The sequence below is a fragment of the Balaenoptera physalus genome (genome assembly GCF_965194825.1).
Source record: "Balaenoptera physalus genome assembly, contig: HAP1_SCAFFOLD_2089, whole genome shotgun sequence".
Lineage (NCBI taxonomy): Eukaryota > Metazoa > Chordata > Mammalia > Artiodactyla > Balaenopteridae > Balaenoptera > Balaenoptera physalus.
The window spans coordinates 48,628-64,533 of NW_028124716.1; the positions used below are offsets into that span (position 1 = coordinate 48,628).

The 15,906-nt window shown below is 47.2% G+C and overlaps 1 protein-coding gene across 1 annotated transcript; it reads left to right on the top strand.

Annotated features, from left to right (window-relative positions):
• Window positions 1-334: 334 nt before the first annotated feature.
• LOC309654129 (ubiquitin-conjugating enzyme E2 Z) lies at window positions 335-14,901 on the top strand. Its single transcript, XM_082478785.1, has 7 exons — window positions 335-767; window positions 2,761-2,833; window positions 4,763-4,950; window positions 7,288-7,399; window positions 9,885-9,997; window positions 10,784-10,874; window positions 12,848-14,901. Exons 1-7 carry the CDS (start codon window positions 454-456, stop codon window positions 13,016-13,018), a joined length of 1,062 nt encoding a protein of 353 aa, XP_082334911.1. The 5' UTR covers window positions 335-453; the 3' UTR covers window positions 13,019-14,901.
• Window positions 14,902-15,906: the final 1,005 nt, after the last annotated feature.

Below are 15,906 nucleotides of genomic sequence, written 5' to 3' on the forward strand. Positions count from 1 at the left end.
AGCACCTCCCCACAAGGAAGCTGGATCCCCAGTCCTACCCCTTGGGCACGTCTGAGGGTCGCTTTCCTAGATGTGGTCAATGGTCCTCCTCTCCTCCCCTTTCAACGCTTGAAACTAAAATATTCCTTGGAATTGGGTCCTCAACTGCACCTAGTAGTCCGGACCCGCCTCAGAACTTCCTCCCGCAAAGCGCGGGACCCGCGCAGGCCCAGTACCCTCGCTTGGCCGGCGAGCTCCGACCCCCGCCCGCCCTGGAGGACTGTCGGTGGACGCTCTTGCAGAGCGCCTCTCGCTGGTCGGGGCGGGGGTGGGCGGAGCCAACGCCGCCCAGGCCGGGGAAGCGGAGGGTGGGGACACTCTGGCCCGGCTCTCGGTGGTGCGGGGAGCGGGAGGGAGCAGCGGCCGCTCTGGTCGGCGGACGTGCTGCCGAGCAGTCCCGGAAGCGAAGGAGCGATGGCGGAGAGTCCGACGGAGGAGGCGGCGACGGCAGGCGCCGGGGCGGCGGGCCCCGGGGCGAGCGGCGTCGCCGGTGTTGTTGGCGTTAGCGGTGGCGGCGGGTTCGGGCCGCCTTTCCTGCCGGATGTGTGGGCGGCGGCGGCGGCAGCGGGCGGGGCCGGGGGGCCAGGGAGCGGCCTGGCTCCGCTGCCCGGGCTCCCGCCCTCGGCCGCTGCCCACGGGGCCGCGCTGCTTAGCCACTGGGACCCCACACTCAGCTCCGACTGGGACGGCGAGCGAACCGCGCCGCAGTGTCTACTCCGGATCAAGCGGTGAGCCGGGGTTTTTCCTCCCCCAGCCCCGAGCTCCGGGACTCGACCTTCCCCGCCGCCCCCACCCTGTCCCACTACCACCCCCGCTGCCCTCGCGGCGGCCCAGCTCCAAAGCCCACGTCTTGCCAGCCCGGAGCGTCGGGATCCAAGTCCCCTTTCCCCCCGCCCCCAGCCCCACACGCACCAAGCCCCTCCTCGCGTATCCAGGTCCGACCCCGCCCCTCGGTAACCTCCCTTGAGCCCTCGGTCTCCAGTCCGGACACCCTCCCCCACACCTCCCGACCTCCCGCCCGAAACCCGACCCTTTGGCGCTTCAGTAACACCCCCTCCCGCCCTCCGCACCGCCCCTCTCCCCCCTTCTCCACCCCAGCCTTGTTAGATGCAGCCCGAAGGCCCCACCCTCAGCGGTCCCCTGCGTCGTCTCCTCCCGAGCCCCGTTTGTAAGACACACACACAGCTTGCTTTGCCCGGCCTGAGACGTCAGGCCATCCTGGCTTTATTCCCGGCCTCCTCAACCCCCTCCACAGAGTCCCCTCCCCAAGTCTAGGTCGCTTCCCCCGCATGCCCGCAGCCTTCTCTTGAACCACTTTTCCAGAACCCCAAAGCTCTCTACTCTCACACCTGTTCCAGGAACTCAAGCTTCCATCCCCCCGCCGTCCCCCCACCCAGTCTCACATTGGCTTGTAATATCCCACTCAAGACTTTCTTTTCTGTATTCTTTTCTCTGAATCATGTGATTTACTTTCTGAAGCAAGTGTACCCAATTGAAATATAGGAACAAAGGCCCAAGTCCCTTCTGTGCTTATTTCTTGGGTGACTGATCTCAGATCATATCATTTAGTAGATAATGTTTTTGTGAAATTGCTTAGCATAGTACCTATCACATAGGAAAAGGGAATGCTTTTTAGCTGCTGTTAATCCTGAAACCTGTTTGCTGATAGCCAGACTGTCTCTCCCCATGCCCCCATCACAGTCATCCTCATCTAGGTGATCACATTCCCCACATTCCAAGTTCTTTCAGATGTTTCTACCTACTTTCAAGGTTGTACTAAAAATTAAACAGCATACTGTGTGTAAAGTACCTGGCCCAGTGCCTGACACAGTTTGCCAACTCCATCAAGGTTGCCACCTTTAACTTAAGAAACTCAGCACTCCTCATCTCTTGTACTCCTTCAGCCATTTCAGTCTTCCAATCCTAATATACCTCTGAGTTCTGCCAATACTTCTTTTCCTCCACTCTGTCGCTTGTTTGCACTTTTTTATGTCCCTCTACCGTAGCAGGTCCCTAGATTTCCCACCTATAGGCCCTTGCTCACAACTGATCCATTCTAGTTTATGAGCTGTGACCTAGAAGTCGTCTCATCTTCTGTAGTAATGACTTCATGTCGTCCTCCACCTGTGAGATTCTCAGCAATTTCAGAGGGTCCCCCATCCCAACCTGAAGAGGTCCGTACACTATTAGCCTCCTGGGCAAGAAGGCCATTATTGCTCCCTGCTAGCTCACTTGCTTCATATAATCCCCATGCTAACAACGGTCCACTGTTTGGTTTATGGAATTAATTTTTTAGTGGAGTTGATTATGCCTTCCCAGTTACCGAGAAGTCTTCATTTAACATTCAGCCGTAGTACCTGGGAATCTCGGAGGTGGGGAGTGAATGAAGTGCCATGTGGGAGGAAGTGAGAGTAAATGGGATGTGGCTTTTCCAGGGTGACATCGGATACCATTGGGATCTCTGATATTTTTTTTTCCCCCTCTCCCTTCCCTCCCCCTGAGGAAACAATGCCCCTTTGATAATAATTTGCTCTCTGCTTGCCTGACAAATACTCAGCTGAGATTTCTCAGCCAACAAGACGGTGCAAACGTTTGTGGTACCAAGCACCACTTTCTCGAACCCTGGCCTCACTGAGGTGATAACAACTGTCCTGCTCAAGGGATTCCCCTTTTTTCTCCTCTCCCTCACTCCCTCCCCCACTTCCTCTTGGTGTTATACAGGGATATCATGTCCATTTATAAGGAGCCTCCTCCAGGAATGTTCGTTGTACCTGATACTGTTGACATGACTAAGGTATGTACCTTGGTGGGGTTTGGGGGTTATTGGGAAATTGGGCCCATAAAGTTGAAAGAGCCTAAAAGAGATTATCCAGCTCACATCTCTGATTACATAGATGAATAAATCAAAACCCCAAGAGAGTAAGTGGCTTGCCCAAGGTCACACAGTGAGGTGGAGCGGAGCCTTGAACAGGTATCTGTTTTGGGGTGCCAAAAGGTCCTGGTTGGCTTGGAAAATCCCAGTTTATGCCTGTTGTCCAAGCTTAATTATTAATAGAGCACTCTTTACCTCTCAGAAATGCTCCAGTTTGGATGATAAATTATATGGTCACCCTATTGTACTAGCCAACTCTTCCCCCATCCTGCCACTCTTGACCTTTAAATGTGGTGCTGTAAGTCAGATGCCAAGAAGGTTGGGAATGGGACAAGCTTGAGTGAACAGTGTTTGTAGTTACAGGGCCTTGTTTAGGCTCCTGTCCTTACTGATTGCTTTTGAATATCCTTTCCACCCCAAAGACCGTTCCTCTCTTGTCCACACACAGACACAGAGAAAGCTTAAATTCCTCTAGCATAGATACCTAGACTTCTCTGTCACTGATTGCTCTACCCTGAGAAGTGAATTTTTACTTCAACTGATATCGGGAAGAAATCAGATTACCTAAATCTAGTGTTGTTTAAATGAAAACTCCTTGTAGTGTCAAATTTCTTATAGTAAAAATTCAGATTTGGTATTATTTGTGTGTCTGTTTTGTTTTGAATAGGTTTCCCTTTAAATTGATTTTTTTCTTTTTATGTGGTTGGAAATGTTTTTCCTGGGACATCTTGTTCTTAGTCAAGTATTAGTGTTAATATGCTAGTCCCTGGGGTCCCAGAATTGATGTCATGTTGATACCATTTGAGCTTGCTATTCCAAATGACTGAAGGCTAAAAGATAACATAGGATGCTACCAGGGCAAGGTGGGGACTATAGACAGAGACATTGGATTGCAGGTCCTTTTTCCTCTTGCTGTTTAAATTCTGAGCAGACTTAAGTGCCTAGGATCCTTTGTAGATGAAGAAATATAACTGAGTCAGTTAGGTTTTCTTCCCTTCAAGAAGGGAAATCTTGTTCAATAAATCACAGCTGGAGAAAGAGAATTTAGCGTTTTGTTTCAAGTGCTGCTGATATTTTTATATTATTATTAACCTACAGTGTTGGGGAAAGTTCTGGGGATAGTCTATGGCTCCGAGTGGACCCTGAGTTTCCCCATTTTTCTTTGTATCTTTCACACAGCTGGATGCTGCCTGAGCCACATCCTCCACAGTAGGTTTGATCCTCTGCGGAGGAGACAGACACCGTAGGCCTCCATCACAACCCTCAGCTCTGCCCTGGGATTGGCACTGGTGCTGTGGCCTCCAATCCCTTTCTTCTTTTCCATTCATCTCCTCCCCTTTGTGCCACATAAATGGAGGGTGGAGTTTGCATCGTACGCATGTTTAACCTAGGCAAATCCAAACATACGTACTCAGTAAAAATATGTATTGATTTCTTAAAATTAAACATGCTAGGACAATATTTTACAGATGTATATTATGTTTTGCACGTTGGTGTTCTATCCATTTGTTATATAAAATACTGATCAGGGAAGTCCGAACAAAAAACATGCTTTAAGGGAGTTTTAAGGGACACTCAAGGGTGATTTTGGCTAGATTCAATTTTCACCTTGGGCTCTAACTTTAGAATGTAACCCCTGAGTAAGATGCCACTACACTGTAATGGGGTTTCTTAAAATTCCAAAAATATTTATTAGTGTGAGTGAGCACAGGCTATTCATTTTTCATGGTGAGGATATGGAATATCGATTCAGATGAAGGTCCTGCTTCTGGCGTGGGTAGCAAGTGGAAGTCAGGAGGGTTTGGGATGGGACATCACCTCACAATTTTGAGATGGGGTTTTATTTTGCAGATTCATGCATTGATCACAGGCCCATTTGACACTCCTTATGAAGGGGGTTTCTTCCTGTTCGTGTTTCGGTGTCCGCCCGACTATCCCATCCACCCACCTCGGGTCAAACTGATGACAACGGGCAATAACACAGTGAGGTTTAACCCCAACTTCTACCGCAATGGGAAAGTCTGCTTGAGTATTCTAGGGTAAGAGGAGACTTCTAAGTGGCCAAGTTGGTTGTTAGCAAATATTACTCTAGGCCAGCCTTCATCAACCAGGTTTCTCATCTGAATCACAGGACACAGAAAATGATTGGAGTGACTGTTTCCTCAATTCTCCCCCGGATGGTACTTGATTCCTGTCATTCTAGATGCAGAAAAAGAAGTTAATTCATGACGTACAATGGATGCCTTAGTGAAGTGGTTCACCACGAGCAGCAGTAGCATCTGGGAATTTAGAGCCATGTAGAGTCTGGGCCCCCACCCTAGACTTATTATATCAAGAACTCTGGGGGTAGGGCCAGCAGTCTGTGTCTTACAGGCTCTCCAGGTGATTCTGGTGCAAACTGTTGGAGAACCACTCCCTTAGGGCATCAGGGCTTAATTCTCTCCTGAGCAGGTTGAGAAAGGCTGCAGATCCTGTGCCATTCAAGGCTGTGAATGTCTTATTTCTGAGTCTCTCGTAAGTGGCTTTGGAGGCAGTGGTGGTGATGATGATGATTATATTTTAGCAACTGGATGAAAAATGTCTGAGGTTGGAAGTCACATCAGATATGAAACACAGATGTTTAAAGTACATTTTTGTTTCTGGGTGCTACCAAGATTTTGCTTCATGTAGTTCTCATCCATTCCCTTTTAATCTCCTTCGGGGGTTAAAAATTCAGAATGGAAATATCTTCTAGCATATTCTGGATTGGTCTTTTTAGTGTGGTCTGAATTTCCCTGGGGCAGAGAACAAGTAAAAGTTGAAGTTAAGAAAGTTGCCCAGACTGGTGATACTGTTTTCTTTCTTCCTGTCCAATCCAATACATTTTTAGGTTTGTGTAGGGAAAAGGCAGCTGAAACAAACTTCTCCCTCTGCCCAATTCTCTCAGATCCAAGAATATGTTCTGTGATTGCGGCAGTGAGAAAGTCCTTTGAAGGAGGTTGTCCTTAAAGAAGTCCTTTATCTCGTTAGGGTATAGGATTGTCTGTGCTAGAAGGATAGTGGTATATATAAACCACAGTGGTTAGGAAACTTAGTTGTTGTTTCTGTATGAAAGTTGTTCTTGAAAGTGTTTTTGTATTAGGTTTTCCTTCATTAGGCCAATATAAAACTATTTCGAGCAAACATCAGCTCACGGTAGAAACAGGGGAAGTAGGATGGTGGGGTAAAAGTGGCAGAAGTATTGGGTGGAAAAGGAGAAGCTACTCTGAATTTGAAAATTTGCCGTCAAGAATCAGAGTAGAAAATTCCCATGCGTACTTAGTTGACTATTCACTTTAACAGCTGCATTCCTTTCCTCCCTACCTAGAAAAAAATATTGGGCTGACTTACAAAAGAAATTGAATGAGTTTACCCTGTTGACTTCAATCCCCGAATACTAGACGCTTGGGAGAGCACAAGGTCTAGGGTTCCTGGGGGACCGAAGCTGAGAGGAGAGGTTGAGAGGCACTGAAGGGCGAGCTCTGAGGAGGTTACTGTTCCCCATCACTTACTCTGCCCTTCCCTCAAGGCCAGCAGGGAAAGGGAAGTGGCGAGTTAACTTGAACAAGCCAGTCCTGGTTCACGTTGTGTTCAGCTTCCAGCTCAGGTGCCATCTCTTCAATTAATTGAGTTAAAAATAAATGTCCTTAATGTCCAAGCTTCCCTCCTTCTCCCAAAATTCCATCAGGCATATGAGAGAGAGGAGCAACTTTGGTGTTTCTCTGTTGTTGAAGATGTTGTTCATGTATTATTTCAAACCCTCCGCACTCTAGAAGTGCCCCTTATTCCCTTGCTGTCCTTTGGCAGAGTTCTCTAGTTTTCAGAGCATTTGACACTCTTTGGGGGTTTGATAGAGAGCTGGATCCCCGATCATCAACCCCACCACATGGCCTCTAACCAGGGAGCTTCAGTCCCTTCTCTGCCTCTGTGCTCAACTTCTCTCTCCTCTCTGACTCCATCACCACCCATAAATAAATAAGCTCTTTAAGATCCGTAGAGGTTAACATTTAGACTGCCTTTGGAGCTGTTTTCTTACCTTATTTCTTTCATTTTGATGAAGGGAAACTTCCCTGGCTACTGTTTCTCTCCTAGCCCAAAGAAAATCCCTTCAAAGTTACTTTGCTTGCTTTGCCCTCTTTTGTGACACTTGATAAGAGGATTAGGCAGTTGAGTGATTTCTGGTGAATGAGGGTGAGATGGAGGCTGGGAAATTCCAGAGTATTAATAGTGAAAGAGAAAGTGAGTCACTTACGATGGTGCTGCCAGGCCCCGGGGTGCTCGTACACTGGTCTTTGTGTATGGCCTTTCCCGTCTCTCTCTGCCTCACCCTCTTCCCTTCCCTCTGCTGTGTTTTGCAGTACGTGGACTGGCCCTGCCTGGAGCCCAGCCCAGAGCATCTCTTCCGTGCTCATCTCCATCCAGTCCTTGATGACTGAGAACCCGTATCACAATGAACCTGGCTTTGAGCAGGTAAGGCCAGGTGGGCCCAGCTGTGGGGTGTAGAATATTGGGTCTTAAGAGATCCGAAAGATCTGCTTGAGGGTTTTTGTTTTGTTTTTGACCTGGCTCAGCCTCGTTTATTAAACTCGTCACTGTGGGAGAAAAAAGGAGCTGGCATGTGTGTGCCTTAATAATGAATTTTTTTCCTTATTAAATTACAATAATATTGTCAAGTTATTTCCATTTGACTTGGATTAATCTACCATGTGGAAGTCAGTGGAGTCATTTGGAAATTGATTCTGCGTCTGTTTTGGGGGCTCTTGGAGCCAGTGTGTTCTTCTGTATGCCTCCATTCCCCAGTATCCCTTTAAAGTGCTCCCTAGTGACTGCTGCTGAGCCAGAGTTTCTTTTGGAGTTATGAAGTACTGTTACCTGCAGAGCCACAGGAACAGTCATTGGCTAGGGCAAGAATATTTTAGTCAGTGCTGCCAAATAGAAGGTGGAGAAAACTCATATTTTCCAAGGGTGTACTATATGCCAGCCACTGCCAAGCTTTTATATGTAACTTCTCATTTAATCCTCATACTAACTCTGCAAGATAAATGTTATCCCCATTTTCAGCTGAGGTAATGGTGACTCGGAGAGGTTAGTTAACTTTCACAAGGACACACAGATCAGGATGTAGTCCCAGGAGCCCAAAGTCTTCCATTGTTTCAAAGCCCCTTTCAGATTACTCATGAGAACAGGAAAAGAGTTCCAGTGATATTATCAAAAGATATAATAATTCAGTTTAAATGATTAAAACGGCTTAATTCATTTCGAAACTATTTGAGATAACACTAACATTGGTGATTCTTCTGTAGTCTTAAACAAAGGGAAATACCCTTTAAGAATGAACAAAAATTATTCCCTAAGCCATCCTTTCAAACAAATAGTGAACGTGATTTCAGGAGTAGGTGGAAATGGAAACGGACCTCATTGGCTAACCAAGGAGCTGATTTTTACTTCTTGTTTGGAAATTCAAGAGATGGGACTTTTATTCTTAAAACTACCAAACATTCTTGGTTCACAGAACCCCCTTGTCTTGGTAGTTTTTTTCACAGTTCCCCAGGCAGAAAGAAATGCCACACTGTTCCATTTGTTAAGTAGTTAGGTCCAAACAACTTACTTCCTTCTCAGATGGCTACACTGACTTAATAATAGGATGTGTACACCTGTTCAGTGCCACGCAACTTTTTTTTTTTTTTTTTTTTAATTTTATTTATTTATTTATTTATGGCTGTGTTGGGTCTTCGTTTCTCTGCGAGGGCTTTCTCCAGTTGCAGCAAGCGGGGGCCACTCTTCATCGCGGTGCGCGGGCCTCTCACTGTCGCGGCCTCTCTTGTTGCGGAGCACAGGCTCCAGACACGCAGGCTCAGTAATTGTGGCTCACGGGCTTAGTTGCTCCGCGGCACGTGGGATCCTCCCAGACCAGGGCCCGAACCCGTGTCCCCTGCATTGGCAGGCAGATTCTCAACCACTGCGCCACCAGGGAAGCCCCACGCAACTTTTAAAATCTTGGAATCAGATCAGAGCCACCACCCTCATTTCTGTTCCCTCCTGTTTTCATATGCTACTTGCTATTTATTAAAGTAGTGACTGAAAATCCAGCTTCGTGAAAACAATGTCATCAAAAGGAATGTAATACAGTTCAGCATTAAAACTGAACTACCTATCTCAAGGTAGTAGTTTGCATGGAGTTTCACAGGTGTTGAATACTGTGGTTTTCCTCAAAAAGTTTACAGTATCCCACAGTGCCCTTGTGATTTCGCTGTGGTGCACATTGGGAACCGTGGTGGTAGGCTGAAGGCATGTGTGTATTTCCTGTTCATTACATGTTTTGATCAGAGCCAAGGCTCTGATTGACTAGAGTTGGTGGTGGGAGGGGGGAACAAGGGAAGAGTTAAAGGGTGGAACGCCATGCTCCCGTCTGTTCACGCCCACATGTTCCTATCAGCTCTCCAGACCAGGTTCGGAGTTTTTTCTTTTGAAAACTTCAGGTTCTACTTCTGATAGACAATAGTTGAATTCAATGATGGTGGAATCCACAGATGTGTAAAGGAGTTAACCAGGAAGCATCCCGATATCTATAGGTTTTTCAGGCTAAGACTCCTAGCATCATTTATACCTTTTTGTCCCACCATTATTCTCATACACGGTTATTTCCCACTTAATCCTTCCTGCAAGGCCTTTCATTTCAGGCTTAGGGAAATCTGATGGGTGTGGTTTGCTGCTTATAGGTCAAATGACCCATAACAGAGGATGGGTACTGGTATGTGTGGCGGGGGGGTGGGCGGGGTGAGTGGTCTCAAGGACTTAGTTGCTCTTCATGGATCTGCCATATAGTGGGAAAGGTATCCTCTTAGTTCATTTGCTTGGGTCACGTACCCCATACTAATCCTAAAATCTCTTCCCATTGGCTTTTCTTTTTACCTAAATTTTGTACTTGGATACTGTGGTGTCTGTCCCATTATAGGAGAGACATCCAGGAGACAGCAAAAATTACAACGAATGTATTCGACATGAGACCATCAGAGTGGCGGTCTGTGACATGATGGAAGGAAAGTGTCCCTGCCCTGAACCCCTACGGTATGTGTAAAGAGAGCCCACTTGGTACTTGGTATTCCTTTTGGATATTTAGCTTGTTCGTACATTTGAGAACCTTTGGGGCAAAGTCCAGTGTTGGGCATCAGAGAAGGATAGAGAAAAAGGAAAGATGTGGTTCATGCTTTTAAAGAGCAAGTGACCGAGGGGTTACCCAAAAGGAAGTTCAGAGAGCTTTTTGGTTCTTGGAGAGTGCCAAGCCTGATGAGAAAGACATAGTCCATGCCTTCAGGGAGCCCCTGTTTGACTAAAGACACTTAACTGTTATACAGCCAAATGAGGTGTAGAGTACTTCATAATAAACCCCTTTCTTAGGGTTCAAGTTTATTTCTAGGTGTTAAAAACTAGATGAGCAAAGAGTTAATGAAACAAACTTTTCTAGGGGGGGGCAACGGTTTTTTTTTCTTTTTTTTTTAATTGACGTATAGTTGATTACAGTGTTTCAGGTGTATCTAGGAGAATTTTGAGTAAGGTTTGGGATTAGGGATGGCCTATGGAAAACGAATGAGATTGAGCAAGTCATGAGTTGAAGTTGGAGTTCAAATGATCAGTATTAACAGTCACTCTCATTTTATAATCCTTAGGATATAAGGGAAATCAACCATGGGCAGTCAGCTGTTTCTTTTTCCATTTTCCAATGAAAGATCTTTGTAGGAAACCAAGTCTGGTCTTGGGAACTCTAGCTGCTGAATTTGCCATTAAGGTTAGATGGTGAAGGGGTGGTGCCTTCCCCTCTTGTTCCTAAGTGAAGCTTCTCTGCTTGTTTTCCAGAGGGGTGATGGAGAAGTCCTTCCTGGAGTATTATGACTTCTATGAGGTGGCCTGCAAAGATCGTCTGCACCTTCAAGGCCAGACTATGCAGGTAAAAGCACCCCTGCTGCTGACTCCAGAGGCCTTACAACAGACCATGTAAACCCCCCTCACAAGGGTGACATCCGCATCTCTCATAGAGTTCAGAGCCAAAAGGAACCTGGTGCATTGAGTAGCTGAGGCCCAGAGAGACACTGAAGTCATATGGAGTTGGTTCTAGGTTCCTGGCATAAAGTAGGTACTCAAGAGTAGAATCTGAATCATCCTGCTTTCTAGCCTGGAACTCCTTCCCTTCTTGGTCAGTAGTCGTTTCAAACCAAGAACATTCAGCCCTCTCAGAACTTAGGGATTATGAAAGTCATCTGTTGGAATTCCATCCCTAGGTCAGGGGGGTGCTAAGAGAAGGAATGCTTAGGGAAACATTGGGTGTGCAATTATTGTTGAAAGAATCTAATACAAGGATGGTAACCAGTTGTTCATTCTCTGCCTCAACTGGGGAAATGTGCTTCTGCTTCCAATAAGAATGCAGAATTTAGGCTTGCTTAAAAGAAGAGGTTCTTATTAAACCAAATTGTAAATAGGATCAAATATAAGCGACTGGTTGAGAATCTTCCTGTCCTGCAGGGCCAGTCCTGTGTCTCTTGGATCATTTACTTGCTTAGAAAAGTGGTGACTTGGATAAGTGGCTAAGGCCTTTTCAGGTTCTTTCCAGGTCTTTTTGGTCTATGTTCCCACCGACCCAGCACCACCAGCAGTGGGAGTAACTGTTCTGTTTCCTCAGGTGCTGCTCAGAGATGGTAGCTTCCCTATCCTCCCTTCAAGGACTTCCCGCCTATGTGCCGCATTTAAACTCATAGGGCAGGGCCAGCTCAAGGCTGACTTGTTTCCTGAACCTTTTCTGAGAATGTATCGAGGATGATGCATGCTATAGCTTGTTCCCCATCAGGAATTATCATTGCTGGTATCTAGCAGCATTTCTAATATTCAGTCTGTGAAAGAAAAACAACTCATGACGAGGGAAGGGCAGGGAGGAGCAGCATCTGGGGAGGAAGAGAATGGGTGGAAATGGAGCCAGTGATGAAAGGAGGAAGATCTGGGAAATTGACAGCTCCAGAGTAAGTGTGGAGTTCAGTTTTGGGGGAACATAACCCTCAAATGTGAAAAGTATGGGCTGTAGTCACAAGAGACTGACTTACATCCACTGGCCCTTGAACATGAGGGTAATGTGTGGGCAGAAGTGTGGAAGGAGTTTAGGTGGGAGAAGCAGACATTATGTGAGAGGGAAAACCGTGGACTTTTTGGTAACTGCCAAGGAAAGAGGTCTCCACTTGTTTGAACCCTGGGCAAGCTACTTTGCTGCCATAATCCTTATTTAGCATTTTAAATTTCTTTCTTTATACCCTCCACCCCACGCATAGTTATTTTTGAGACTTTAAGGACAGTTAACCCCTTTCCACGTAATGTTTGGTTATCTTTGATCTCGAGTGACAAGGACTGGAGTGATGCCCAGAAACCTGGACAGGAATGTGATGACTGGTCCGTGGGGAGGAGGGCAGGTGCTTATCCGAAGTCAGAACTCCTTCATTCTAGACCTGCCTGTGATCTTAGAAAAGCAAATTACCCTTTTTGAGTACAGGGAATGAAGGATAATTTTCCCCTTATATAGTTTGTATGAGGTTAATTGAAAACACCAGCACACTTAATGATTACAGTCCTGGTCTTGAATTTCTCTTCCCCATCTATCTCGCCGTTACTGTGTCCCCCTTCTGCACAGTGGCTTGCTTTGGGGGAATGCAAACACATTTTAATGTTGGCCCAAGCCAGACCTATCTGGGGTGGTGAACGTGCCACAATATTCCTAAACAAAGATGCTGTCGTCTGCTGTTGGGAACTCTGTGCTATGCCCCCTTCTGTCCCCATGCTCAGAAGTTGAGCGTGTGTTTCACGTGGGCCTAAAGCTGCTCTGTCTAGGGTGAGCCACCCAGACTTGAATCTTCCTTCCCGCTTGTCTCCTTTCCCCCACAGGACCCTTTTGGAGAGAAGCGGGGCCACTTTGACTACCAGTCCCTCTTGATGCGCCTGGGACTGATTCGTCAGAAAGTGCTGGAGAGGCTCCATAATGAGAACGCCGAAATGGACTCTGATAGCAGCTCGTCTGGGACAGAGACAGACCTGCACGGGAGCCTGAGGGTTTAGACCCTGCTCCCCTCTCCCCTCCCCCCACTCGAGAGTCCCAGCAAAGTCCCTTCCCCCCACCCCAGGGATGGAGAGGCACTTGTGTATCTCCCTCCAAATGTGACATCATCCCGCAAGATGGCAAGAACCAAGCAAGCTTGGATCCCAGGGTGTGGAAGTGGGGAGGCTGTTCCCGACCTGACCTCCTTGGCTCTCGAGCATCTGGGGCTGTGTTCATCCCATATCAGGGGCCAAGGTACCTATGCAGGAGCACCTAGGGCGAGGGCCTCTGGCAAAAACAAAACAACCAACACACCTCTCCACAGGGCCAGCTCCTTAGGGACAGGTGGAGACAGAAATTGCAATTCCTAGAGAGAGTGTGCCCAAATGATTTATGGGGATATCTGGAAGGGAGCTTGGGGTGGGGGGCTGTCTGTGACACTTAAGCAGTCTGGGTGGTTGTCTGTCTGTCTGTCGTCAGTTTTGAAGCAGGGCTTCCCGATGCCCTTTTCCTCCCTGCCTCTTTACCCCCATTATTTCCCACAGGCCAGCATAATTTTGTTTTTCCTAATTTATAGTCACTGTTCTAGACAGACCAAAGAGAAGGAACAGTGGTGGAGTCTAGGCTGCTGATGAGTAAGCTTTACCTAGCACCTGAGCACCTTTCTCCTCTGCCCCCCATTCCCTCACTCATTCTAGATTTAAGACAGAAGGTAAATGTGACTGGGCCTGAACCAAGGTCTTGGTAAAGCCTGCACAGGCACCATAAGAAGCTGAAAATGCCGTTTGTTCCCGCAATCACCGATTTGAAAAGTTCCCAGCGCAGACAGCTGTTGTGTGTATGGGATTAGAGCCACTACATAGAACAGTCTCTTACAGATTTTTCGTAAATACTAGTCACAATGAGGGTATTACTCCTGGGGGTGGGGTACAGGGGGGAGGCTGATGCTAGTCCTATTGTGTTTTGTTTGGCTGTCCTTGTGTGTTTTCACCTCAGCCTGTAGCCCCCCATCTCACTTCAGAGCCCAGGGAGTTGTGGGGAGCAAGGGTAGCCAATGGCAGAGGGGATTGGGGCTGGGACTCTGAAGACTCCTCCCCTTCTCCACCCCCACCCCCCAACTGCTCTTTGTCACTGACTGATGGGTGTTTGCCTGGCTGTGTCGCTTCTCTATCTGTTTAGCTGCAGTGATCCTTTAGCTGGTTGGCTCAGAAAAATGTGCTTTAGGTGCCCTGTGACACTGGGCATCAAGGGGACCCATCCTTCCCCTTTTTGATGTGTTCTCCTGTACTTTCCAGATTCTTACTGATAGGTCTCCCAGTGGGGTATTGGTGATCCACATGACACAGGGCCTCAGTCGGTATCCAGCCACGTGTAAGGGAGAGGATAACTTGTACCTGCTCTGCCCGCTGCTAGAGAGGCCTCTGCCTTGTGGGTCATGGGACTTCCTGGGGAAGTTGGGAAGGGGGTTGGGCACAAAGGAGAATGTCCTACTTGGGAGGGCAGGAAGCAAAGGAACTGGACAGGAAGTGGGCTTGGGGGACAGAAGTTTAGCTTTGATACCTGAAGGCTGGGTCTCTTCACAAGGAGACTCAAGAAGGGGCCCTGCTTCCAATTTCCCTCTTCCATTCCCGGAGCTAGTACAGGGCTTGGAAGAATGCCCTTGGTCTGTTGGTCCAGTGTTAACCTGTCATACATTTAAGTGTTCCCACTTAGAAGTGACAATCCTCTCCTTGGTCCTGCCATGGGCAGAGCATGTCTGGCGTACTAGCCTGACTTTTACGTCCTAATCTTGAGTTGAGGAAATATATGCACAGGAGTCAAAGAGATGTCTTTATATCTGACTGTACATAATGTTTTTTTTTTTTTTTTTCTTTTTGGTGCAATAAAGTTTGTTTTGGCAGAAGGAGGAAGCGCCTATGGGTGTGGGAGGGTTTGTGTAAAAGGAAGAACGGGATCGTTTTGACAGCCACACCTCTCACCTAGGCCTGAAACTGTCAGGGATAAAGACAGTGCTCAGTGGAAGCCAAAAACTTGGGTTACGTGGTGTGGGTGGAAGCAGGACTACTGGTGGCAAAAGAAATAGGGTCCTTTTTTTGAGTCAAGGAGAGGAATGCCATCATCTTAGCCTCGGCTGCTTCGAAAGAAATACCTGTTCAGGAAGTGAGCTTGTCCTCAAGGACAGGCAGAGGTAGAGATGGGCTCAGACTATATATATCCCCTTGCTAAGGGAAAGGTGTCTTAGGATGGATAGTCCAAACCATTGGGTTTTCAGTTTTCTGATACCAAACTACCCCTTCTTAGGAATTCAGAATTCAGACCATGAAGACAGGGCTTAAGGCTGGCCTCCCAGCTCATCACCACCTTCTCTACTTGCTATAGAAGGCTCTTGCTTTCTGGTACAGAGGCTTTTCATCTTGGCTGACCATGTGTGTAAGAAGAAATTATACACAAAATGTCCTGCCAACCTGTGCCACGCAAAGCTGCATACAGGAAAGCGTGGGCCCGGGGGCTAGTGGGCCTAGGCTCTAGCTTTGGCTCTGCTTAAGGTGGTGGCCTCTGGTCAATTAGATTCCTCACCTGCCAAAGTTAAGGACACCTATTTAACTTTTAAGATTGTGAGGACTATACAAGGTGTATATAAAACTGGGTGTCTGGTAGGTGCTCAATAAATGATTTCCTTTCCCAGCCCTAAAGTTAGAGGGATGACCTGGTAATCACTATAGGAGGAAAAGGTAGTCAGGAATTGGAGAAATACTGCATCCACTATTGGTTAATTCCCCTCAAATTTTCTTTTCTCTAACCACCATTTAACATTGACCTCTATTTCCTTCATACTCATAGCTGAGTCTGCTGCCATAACCTGGAACCCCTACCAAGGAAGCTGGAAGAGACTGAAAGAGTGACTATT

What these genes read in the sequence shown, in the direction of transcription:
- LOC309654129 (XM_082478785.1), top strand. Translation starts at nt 454, where the DNA reads ATGGCGGAGAGTCCGACGGAGGAGGCGGCGACGGCAGGCGCCGGGGCG. An exon ending in ATACTGTTGACATGACTAAG is followed by an intron (nt 2,834 to 4,762) that starts GTATGTACCTTG and finishes TTTATTTTGCAG; the next exon opens with ATTCATGCATTGATCACAGG. An exon ending in TTCAAGGCCAGACTATGCAG is followed by an intron (nt 10,875 to 12,847) that starts GTAAAAGCACCC and finishes TTTCCCCCACAG; the next exon opens with GACCCTTTTGGAGAGAAGCG.